We start from the raw sequence: 11,431 nt of genomic DNA on the forward strand, positions 1-11,431 counted from the left end.
TATTACCTGCTGTTTCAATAAGTTATCTCTTCTTGTTCTAGTTTTATCTTGGAGTTCTGAGTGAAATCCATGTTTTTGTTTTTTTTTTCAGTCAAATAAGGGCTTTTCTTGCCTCAGCCAAAACACAGCATAGCAGTGAGTATCACAATTTATATCAGATGAAGAACTGCCTGTCTGAAATCTGAATTTAAAGGGGGGAATTCAGTGTGAATGTGTGAATCTGCTAAAGATGGACTTTGAAATTTTGTTTCTAGCACCTGGAAGTGAGACTGCAACCCAGCAGAAAGCTCAAAGCCTCCAAAGCTCCTGCTCAAATGTTCATTTCCCTTCTCAGAACAGAGTGAACTGTAGGGATGTGAGCACTTCTGCGTTATTCAACCCCACCCTGGTCACTTCTGGACATAGTTGGGTTGAACTATGGGAGGAGCAGGTAGGCTGAGCTCTTCACCCTGGCAAACACATATAACCCTTGCTGGTTGACCTTTATTGTGGCACAGCAGCTATTTCTCAGCTGCCTACTGTCCAGAAATGAGATTTTGGAGGATTTAAGGGTCACCACTGGGTACATGGCGACTTGCCCTTTTATGGCAGTTTTGCCTGATGGGGAACATCCTATGTTAGCAAGCAAAGGGGAAATTCTTTACAGAGTGGTGAGGTGATGGAACAGGCTGCCCAGAGAGGTTGTGGATGCTCCGTGTTCAAGGCCAGATTGGATGGGGCCCTGGGCAACCTGGTCTAGTATTAAATGGGGAGGTTGATGGCCCTGCATGTGGCAGGGGGTAGGAGATTCACGATCCTTGAGGTCCCTTCCAACCCCGGCCATTCACGATCCTTGAGGTCCCTTCCAACCCTGGCCATTCTGTGATTCTGTGAAAGTGAGGAAATGGGAATGTAAGCAGCACCTGCAGCTGTGACAAGACAGAAGGAATACAGTTTGTAAATCCTTTATTCCCTAGAAGTGACAGTGCTTTATTTACACACAGTCACCTGCTGTTCTTACCAGCACCACTCAGCTTTTCCACTTAGATCTGGGTTTGTGAGCACAAAAATTGAGTTAGAAGCTGTGTAGATAAGTGCAGTTGCGGATAATGCTGATGCAGAAATGTGGGGTTGCTTACAGCCATTTCTGATGTGTTAAATACAATGTTAGCAAGCAGGTTGCTGCAATGTGCACAGCTGTTTATGCACAGGCTTCTTGTCACCTGCCAAATGCCCAGAGCTGTTAAAAAGGGGAAGACTTTAGGCTTTAAGAAAGAGAAGTCTTTCACTTATTGTCTCAGATACATAGGATTTTCATTTAAGGCAGAAACCTTTGGTTTAGGGACCATATTTTCACTGTGAGAGGATAATTAGTTGATACTTCACCCTTATTGCTTTTATTCATCATCTCTTTGTTGTAGTGGAACATCTCATTTCTAAAGTGGAACTTCTCATTTCTGAAGGCACACAGTTTTATACACCAGATAAGGTGAGGGTTTTGTTCCTGGGAAACAGGTTAGGAAATGCTGACAGAGAAGGCAGGAGACTTGGCCAAGGTCAAATACAAGGTCTGTGCTAAACCTGGATCCCAGGCTGGTATGGTTGCATTTTGACCTGTGATCATCATCTCACCTGAAGAACTTGTGTTTACACACCAAAAAGATCACTTAATGATTTCTGTCTTGGGTACATGCTCTTTACAATGGGCTTTAGGGCGGGCTGACAACAGCACTGTGTTAAGGCTGGCCAGGTAAGCTACAGCTCATTCTGCAGGCTTCTCCTGTTCCCTCCTATTGCACTGAGCTAAAGCAGAGCAGCTCCACAGCTGCTGCAGGTGGGCTAGTGTCAGGCAGGTGGCAAAGCCACGCACTTGATCACAGCTGAGCTCCAGCTGATTTCTGACAGCTGGGATGCCTCACATTATTTGTGAGTCTTGCTATTGTTGCTGATTTATGGAAAATGGAATTCCCTCTGTGTGAAGAAGCTGGATGAATGCAATGAACAGGGGTCCTGTGGAGCACACGAGGGGGCAGTGGTTCCTGGGTCAGCCCTGTGTCTCATCAGATACACTCCACCCCAGCGTCCTCACTGTGGGAGCAGTTGTGCTCGCCCCAGTCAAGTTTGTTACACTGGTAAATCGAACTTTCACTCCCTCTGCAGTTCACATTGTCAAGCCAAATTTGTCCAGTGCCTTTGGGGAAAAAAGAAAAATAAATGCAATGAATAACAAAAGGAACAGTTGCCAACAGACAGAAGAAATGGTAGTATGCTCTCCTCCAAATGCATGTGTTGGGTTGCACATTGGTGAACTGAAAACCAAGCTTTCTGGCACAGCTCAAGCAGCACATGACATGTAGCATAGTCCCAAGAGGATTGAGCTTCCCCTTTGAAACCATCCTCTTTGCTCTCATATTGCTTATGTAGAGCCCCTCACTGTGGTTCTTGCAGAGCATGCATTATCCCCCAACCAGGCAGACAGCCTTGCAACTCAGCCTGCTGAAAACTCACCTCCACTTGCAGTGAAGGCGGAGATGGCACTTCTGTACCCCATCATTCTGCAGACAACAGAGGCATCCTGGGTGTCCCAGTCATCATCACATATTGTTCCCCAGGACCCTTGGTGAAAGATTTCCACACGACCCCTCCTGCCCCCTCCTGCGATTCGTATGTTGTTGGAGTAACCTGATGGATCAGAGTAGACAAAAGTAAGTGCACTAGTCATATGAGCAGGAGGCAAATAGCAGATGAAAAGATGGAAGCAGTGACTGCCTAAACTGCATGAATGCTCCCAACTCCATTGCTGCAGCTGGAATGGGACCAGAAGTTACTTTTATCTCAGATCTGAATATTTCAGGGACCTGTCTTGACTGCAGAGACTGAACTCAGTGAAATTGCTCAGCTCAGCGAGATTGCACAGCTCAACTCTCATTGCTCTGGTAGCTGTGTTGGTGATTAACCAGAGTGTACTTGATCTCAGGTCAGGTGGTAGAAGAAGAAAGAAAAGTCCAGTATCTCCTCCCTGTTCTCCATGTTTCTTTTCATTTCTGGAGAACCTGTTCCAAATCGAAAAACAAGCAATTCTTTGACTGTTGCTTGGGGAAAGATCCCGCTATTACTTTTTATTGAGTAATTGAGTGGGTCACAGATGGGTACACTGTCAGCCACTGCAGTGGCTGACTTATCCTGAGAGTGGATGTGCTTGAAAAGACATGATGAGCTCTTTCCCCAGAAAGCTACCTCCACAACTACCTCCACAAAGCACATATTGCCACCTCCTTCCAGGAAATGAGAGCTGAGAATCACCCAGAGACTTTTTCTTCTCCTCCACCCCTCGTCCAGAGGGGAATCTCCAGGAGAGGAGTGCACATAGGATCCCCAGAGAGGCTGTAGGTTGCTTTTTGTCTGAGGGCTCTTATACTATTTAGTGGGAACTTTTTAAATACAGGTCTTAGGGTTTTGGAAAGCATTCTGTGATTGTAAAGGAAGAGCATAAGGATTGCGAGATTTTATAGTGTTGGCCCTTTTGAACTTTTTTTTTTTAATTATTCTGCAATTAGAGAGGCTTTGTTAAATAGTCCTTGTGTTCCCAACTGCCATGTAAATCCCAGTGGCACAGTGTATATTGCAAGATGTCTTTGTAGACTGCAAAGAAGAAGATGGAGTTGAGAAAATCCAATGTATCTGTTTACTTGCACATCTTTAGGAAGGTCCCCAAGGAGTAAATGCAATACTCCTCAGGTTTACCTTCTGGAAAGACCCATCTGTCTGTTGAGTTCTTCCTGTAAACATGCTCCAGAGTAGCTTGTGCTAATCTGTGCCATATCTGCGACATATGCTTCCAAGCCCAAGTGTTCCATCAACTCCACAGACACCACGGCAAACAGCCTTACCTGGGTTTCCTTGGTCTCCTTTGTCTCCTTTTACTCCTGGTTCACCTTTCAGACCTTTACTGCCATAATCACCCTTGCTTCCTTTTTGACCAGTTGGACCTTGGATGCCTGTATGGAAAACAGAAATGTCATTGTCCTTTCTCAAACAAGGAGCATGATAAGCATTTCATATCGATGTAGAGAATTGGAACATGACATCTAAAGTACTGTTCTTAATCATCATCAGAATATTTAATGCTGTCAAACGAATGTTTACCTGATGGGCCCTGGTCTCCCTTTGTTCCTTTTGGCCCTACAACACCTAAGATCATCAAAAGAAAAAAAAAAGTTACATGCTTATACAATTTAAAACATGCAAACGTGTATTTATTATGGATTTCACCCAGTCCACATCAGCTGTCTGCACTACAGGCATCTATTAGTCAAGTAGGAGTCTTACTTCCCATTGTACTAAAGGCAGACTTCACCCATTCAGAAAATAAAGATGGTGCAAGTTATCTTCTGAAGTAAATTGATTTCTGGTCATTTGTATCACATCTTAAATTTCACTGATAGCACAAAGACTCTGCTTTCAGATAGTCTTCACTAACCCCATAAAGAGCATAGGCGCATAAGTTCAGGTACAGCAGACATGCAAGCACATAATATTGGGCCAGGTGACTCCCTGGCATCCAGGTATCAATGCATGCAGGAGGGTGCAGCACTTGGACTTGATAGTGTGCACTACACAAATTCAGAGTGAAAAAGGAAATACACCAGAACATTACCCTGGGTGTTTGGATGCCCAGGGTAGCGAGGTCAACTTCTTCAGGTGGAAGGTCAAAGAATAGGTCTGGCTAAGTACTCCTAGCTGGCCTCTTAAGAGACCTCTGCCTGCAGTGCAACAGAGGAATCCACAACGTGCTTGTTAGTCAGTCTTCCATTAGATTTACAGCTTATAAAATTTGTTTTTAATGCTTGGGTATGGAAGTTGTTGTTGAGTTTTTTTTTTTTTTTTTTTCATCTTAAACTATGGCTTTGTTTGTGCATTTTCTATTCATATAAAAATGCAGGCAACATCACTTCCTAGTACATGTTGCAGATGCCTGAAACAAACCTGCCAATGAGCAGCTACTCCACAGCAGCCTGGCAGGGGCCTGTGCTCACCATCACATTCTGGGATTCATGGGGCCCAGAGAGCAGTACTCAACAAGTTGCCACCCTTGTTATTCTGATACCCTCCCTCCCCTCCCATGCTTTGCATAATGCATGCTTTTGATTGCAGAGTTTTTAAATTCTTCTTTACCTGGAACTCCTCTGTCTCCCTTTTCACCTTTGGGTCCCACATTGCCTGGCATTCCTGAAATTAAAATAAATCAACAAAGGTGAAGCCATCACACAAAGCAAGGCCAGTGCAGGAGGACCACAGGGTATGGATGTCAGTGGCTTGGTACCTGGAGAGCCCTTAGACCCAAGGTCTCCCTTCTCTCCCTTCTGCCCAGGACTGCTGGGGCCAGGAGGTCCTGGGAGGCCACGTTCTCCAGCTGGGCCTTGGAGGTGATAAACAACAGCACATATGAAGTGGAGCCAAAACACAAAGAAAGAAAATTAAATATAGCTCTGTCACAAACCCCGCATTGTGCAGACTGAGTTGTCCCTATGGAGGCAGAACACACACTGTGTCCTTCCAAATAACAGGTCTCCCCTGGCAACGCCAGTCTTAGAGAGATCAGTCTCATACCCATAGAAGAAACTGCACTCCCTTTCTGCTTACCTGCTTCTCCTTTCTGTCCAGGACGTCCGGGCTCTCCCGCACTGCCTGTAACAACACCCTAGCATCAATGCTGGCAGGATTTAGCCAAATGCTTCAGCTAGGGCAACCCTGCACCACAGTATGTGCATGTTGACTGCAAGTTGTTCTGTGTCCTCTGCACTTACCATTGAAGCCTGGCAGTCCTGGCACTCCCTGGTTTCCTGGAGGACCCATGGGTCCACGGTTCCCTGGATCACCCTTCTGGCCCATTTCACCTTTCTGCCCTACAAGACCTACCAAGCAGCACAGAAAATGTAAATAATCATCATCATCACTCTCATCATCAAATATTCATTGTCTCAGAAACCAGAGAGCACCCCCTTCTATCTTCATCAGTGGCAGAGATAGGCCTCACACCCACATTTACCATTGGTAAGTGATCCCACTGCAACTCCCCAAGCTATTCCCAAAGTATCTCTGCCACTAGTAGGTTTTCTTCCCTAGTTAAATCTCCATTACTGCTTTCTGTAATGTTTCCTTCCCCTAGCTGTGGTGGAAATGGAGGACAGTTTATGCTACTCCTGTGCTTTCAAGCAATTGCCACAACTGCCCTTAAGCTTCTCTGCATATTCAAATACAGCTGAATTACTTTAAAGTGTTTCATTTAAAGAGTGATATCTCCTTCACTCTTCTGCTCCAGAATTATTCCTAAGATCTCGTCTTTTGCTATTTCTCCTACTTCCCTTTTTTTAATCTGGACCAGTTTGTGCTAGCTATGGTGTGTGTGGATTCTGATGATTTACTTCTGAGGAATCTTTAGCCAGCTCGTCCAAATGTCCTTCCTCAACTGCACCATGAACAGCTTCTGATTTTGCTGTGCTGCATTCAACCTCTCCTCTCTGGGTGCATCCTAACAGAGAGTGTTGAATGTTGGTTATTCACTAATATGTGCTGCAGGGGAGGAAACATGGTGCATGACTCTTCTACTTAAGGTGATTAAAAGCCAGGCTTATATATAACGAGATAAAGTTCTCAGAAGTAGGTTTTACTGCAGTGAGAACTAACATGTGCTTCTGCACATAAATTATATTGTATTATTATTATGTACACCGTGAAAATGCTACGGTTCTAATCTGGAATAGGCTGCTAATTCAGGATTTCCTTAGACAAAGGTAACTTTATAAGGACAGTTCTATGGTGTAGAATCAACATTTTCCCCATGTGTCCTTTCCCTGAAGCACATCCCAAAATGAAATCCCTGCAGATCAGGCCAAGAGTCCTCTCATGGACTGGCATGCCACTCACAGGGTTGCCTAAATTTTTATGAAGTGTGGGACCTGTGAAGATCTGATCTGATGTTTTAAGTATAACCAATTTAAACAGGAATAAATTGCTGAGACAGTGAAGAATCATGGAATCATAGCACGGCTTAAGTTGAGAGGAACCTTAAAGATCACCTAGTTCCAACCCCCTGCCATGAGGTTGGAATCTCTAGATCAGGCTGCCCAGCATCGCATCCAGCCTGGCCTTCAATGCCTCTAGAGATGTCTTACCTGGAAATCCTACTTGTCCTTTTATTCCTTTTTCTCCTTGTTCACCCCTTGGGCCAGTGGGACCACGATCTCCTTTAGTGCCCTGTAAGCCTGCAGGGACAACATAATACGTATGATGCTGTATTGGGTATCATGTCTCACGAATGTCAGCAAGAGGCCACACAACACGAGACAAACTCTGCTCTCCATGTGCCTGAGAGAGGTGCCAGGGCAGAGGACATTTGCCCACCACAGCCAGTGCAATGGCTCTAAAAACTCTCTTTTAAAACAAGAATTTTTCCAGCAGAATTTTGCTTTTGTTCACACTGGTTTTACATAGGCTTATTTCGTTCAACTCCAGTGACATTCCTGCTGACTTGCATCTCGACTGAAGACAAGACTGACAAGACTGCCCATAAAATAATCCATGAAGCCATGTTATGCTCAACCACAGAGGTTGGAAAAGCCTTACCTGGAATTCCTCGGTCTCCCTTTATCCCTGGTGGTCCCTGTAGCCCTGAGATGTGAGACACATATATCAGCTGATATACATAATCTATTTGTAATAATGAATAATGAAAAGATTAATTTTTAAATCATCTTTTGTACATGTGCCTTTGGTCACCACTGAGGCTGATGTGTAGCTGGCAGAGGTGAGTACAGGCACCCAAGAAAGGTTCATGGAGCTGGGCTGGGTGTGCTGGGCAGGGCCAACTGTGCTCCAGCCAAGCCAGACCACCTGCCCACTCACACAGACCTCTGGGGAGATCTTTCTTGAACAGGCACTGAGCTATTGGGCTGTGATGAACAGTATTAGTGTTTGGCAGGATGTGGTGTTTCAGCATTGTGAATGCAGCCAGGAAGACATGGAAAAATTATTTAAAAAAATTTTTTTTTTTTTTTTCCCTTTGGAAAAGCTCACCAACATAGTCAAGAACTAAGAATGGATGAGATACAGATCTGACCTAACAAGGGGTGAATTTTAGGTCATTACAAGATCACAGGAACTTGAGTTTCTTTGGAAAATGCTGAGTCCAACTTCTCAGCACAGAGCCAACATGAGATCAGGTCTTGCTGCATCCTCACAGACTGGAGACATTTATCTCCTATGGCTGGTACTGCTCCATCCCAAATCAGTCACTGTTCATTACATGCATGGTTCAGATGGGGCCCCTAAAGGGCAGGGACTCAGGAATTGCATTTGAATTGTTCTAGAGTTGTGCAGCAGGACCTGCTATGCCTAGGGCAGAAAACCCAGTGGTGGGATGCACATAAACCCTTTGTAAATGGTTCATCCCCTTCATGGTCCTTTCTTACCTCAGATGGGGATCTGGGAAGGCTACTGGAGATAATGACCAGCCATGGTTTCTCCATCACCCTTGAGCTTTTCAGGGTGGCAGTGAGAAGATGGAGACAAAACCATGGTCAGCAACAACCATTGGGAGCACTCAGGCAAGCCAGAGCATCCAGGAAATCAGTCAAAATGTACAGCAGGTCTCCTTGTGTCAGGGCACTGGGGGTTTGTACATTTTGTAGGATCTGGATTTAGCAACTGAAATTCCAAATCCTCATCTTATGTCTCTCGGGGGGGGAGGGGAGGGAGGGAGGGTTTGGGAAGAGGAAGAAAAGAAGCAAAGTTGTTTATGCCTCATCTACCCACATACCTGGTAGACCAGGTTCTCCTTTGTGTCCAGGATGCCCTGAAACAAATATTTAGTGGTTATTTTTTTGTAGTCAGGACCCCATGCACTGCAGCATTGCTAACTACCTGACAGTGAGACCAAATCTTGCTGTAGTTATTCCTTCAGAACTACATTTCCCCTGGTTAAGCAGGTGCTGCAGAAGAGCCATTTCTCCCTTCCATACAGTCACCATGAAGAAACCGAGCCATACCTGCAAGCAGGGTGATGTTGCTCATCATCATCATCAAGTTTGCATTGCTGCTTTTAATTATGGTGATTTCCTTTTCTAAGTGCCTCCTCCAGTTTTCTTCACGTCCCATGTCCCTCTCTGTGAAGTTTTTCTCCAAAAGAAGGTTGTCAGTATAGGATCTTCCTATCATCTCTTCAGCATGGAAGGCATTATTTTCCTGACATTTCAGTATCTCCTCCTTCATCTTAAACACTGTGGAAACAAGATGTCCATGCAGAGAATATACAGCTCAATCTGGCTGGGAATTGCTTGGTCAGCCAGAAGTGTAGATATTTGGGCCCAGATGCATGTAACATACAGGGGTTGGGAATGAGCTTCCTGCAACAGCTACTTTACCTTCTGTGCAGCTGTGCTCCTGCAGAGATTTCCCATCTCTGAGCTCATCAGCCGTACTTGTGCTGTCCCAGAGCAGCCAGCAAAATTGCCCAGGCTTCCATAGGGTGGATACATACCTTTGTACGCCAACAGCACTTGGCCAACTGTCAGCAGCAGCAGATAGATGACAAGAGTAGTCCGAGCGCAGCATGTGGATGGCTTTCTTTGGATTTGAGGCTCTACAAATCAACAGAAATAGGACAGAAATCCTGATATCTCTTCTGCTACAAACTCTGCTAGTTTCCAGCCATTTCAGGCTCAGGATCCTAAACCTTCCTGCAAGGTCTGTGATAAGCCAGGCAGGCTGCCTTCCTCTGCTTCCTGCATTTATTGTGCATTGCGATCCACTGTCAGCATCTTTCCCTTAGCTGCCCTAACCTGCTTACAACCATCTAGACTTAACCCAGCCTGTGACAGTGTAAGCATGGCACTTCTCCTCTTTCTGCACCAATGAATCCTGTCTCCCTCCCATATATATGTCCTAGGCTGCCATTCAGGGAGTGTTGCTCAAAGTACAAGTTCTCCCTCCCTAGAGCATCGCATACATGTGTCGCCAACAGTGATCCATGTATACACCAAAACAAATGAAAAATCAATAACAAACTGAGCTGCAGAACAAATGAAAACAGGTTGTAACATTTAAAGCAAATCGTCACCTGCAAGCATAAAAAGAAATGAAATACTTTGTCTAATTTTGCCATATAGGGAAAAAGTATTTTGGAAGACCTAATAATTACTTCAGACATGCAACAATTTACCCTTAATTGAGGGGTTTTTTCCCTAAGCAATGTAACGAGTAGTTTAAAGTTGCAGCTTTAGAAGAATACAATGGCTTAATTAGTTTTCCAATAGGATGGTTTAGTCAGCAATAAAATATTTATATTCAGCTAAAAATTGAGAAACTTTTTTTTTTTTTTTTTTTTTAATTGGATCTGGTGATTTCAGTATCTTAACTATTAAGACATGAAATTGCCTGAGTGCAATTAGGCATTTTTTGAAGCAGGGAAGAACTATTTTCAGATGCTCAGCATCAGCCTTAGTTGGAAAGAACAATTAAACTCTTTTTAAATGGTCAGTTAATTTAATAGCAAAATCTCTGTTAAAAAAGCATTTCATTTTCAATACAAATACAATATTTCATTTTTATGTGGTTTTCTTCATAGACCCGATAAAATCCACAACAATCCATTGGATAAAAAGAAACCTTACCACTCATCTGAAAGGTTGTAGTAGCAGCTGAGGCAAACCCAATCTTGTCTGAAATACTGAAGGTGCTCATATCACTTGAACTCCCATCTCCTCTACATCTGTCTTTAATTTTCATGACAAATGTGGCTAACCTAGAGCCTCATCAGATGGAGGGCAATGGAGAACTGAAGGAACTTTCCATCTGCCTCCTGCTTTGATATGCTTTCTGATAGGCTTTTCCTATCTGCTCAGTTTTTATAGACTTGTGAGAACTCTGATGTGGTAATTTGAATGGTTCCTCAAAAAAAATCCCACAAGCTAAGATATTCAGCTGCTCTCATGTGCTTGCTCAGAGCTACCACATCCACAGGGCTGTGGTTATGAAAGAAGCTCAGCAACGAGTGACTCAGTATCTCTGCACTTCAGGGTTAGGCACAAGGTGATTTCTAATGCAAGTAAACCTCCTTCCTAAGGAAAGGAAATCCCTAGTTCAGTGGGATACCTTCAGGATCTGTCCTCTGCGAGGCGAGGTGAAGCACTACATGAAAGTACAGCAAAGGATGGTGCATGACTGAAAGAGGAGATGAAGAATGAGGAGGAGCTGCAAAGACAGGTGTTGGTGGGTGGGTGGTGCTGACGCTTGAAACAGTCGCCGTGTAACACAGCCTCTTGCTGAGGTCTCTTTGAACCAATTCCTCAACTCATGGACACAGTTCCCACCACCTGACTGCTGCTTCTCTCACACCCTGTACGTATCACTCCTACATTTCACCGTCTCCAAAATCTGTGCCAGGGCCAGTTTG

General features: G+C 44.4%; 1 protein-coding gene across 1 annotated transcript; it reads right to left on the reverse strand.

The window, feature by feature from the left end:
• Window positions 1–928: 928 nt before the first annotated feature.
• MARCO (macrophage receptor with collagenous structure) lies at window positions 929–10,887 on the reverse strand. Its single transcript, XM_010713852.4, has 14 exons — window positions 10,650–10,887; window positions 9,518–9,619; window positions 9,027–9,257; window positions 8,798–8,833; window positions 7,606–7,650; window positions 7,155–7,244; window positions 5,787–5,894; window positions 5,623–5,667; window positions 5,303–5,398; window positions 5,155–5,208; window positions 4,126–4,170; window positions 3,870–3,977; window positions 2,488–2,661; window positions 929–2,170 (listed from the first exon to the last, which is right to left on the reverse strand). Exons 1-14 carry the CDS (start codon window positions 10,762–10,764, stop codon window positions 2,040–2,042), a joined length of 1,380 nt encoding a protein of 459 aa, XP_010712154.2. The 5' UTR covers window positions 10,765–10,887; the 3' UTR covers window positions 929–2,039.
• Between the last annotated feature and the right edge of the window lie 544 nt (window positions 10,888–11,431).

This window comes from Meleagris gallopavo, chromosome 7 (genome assembly GCF_905368555.1).
Source record: "Meleagris gallopavo chromosome 7, MGAL_WU_HG_1.1, whole genome shotgun sequence".
Classification (NCBI taxonomy): Eukaryota; Metazoa; Chordata; class Aves; order Galliformes; family Phasianidae; genus Meleagris; species Meleagris gallopavo.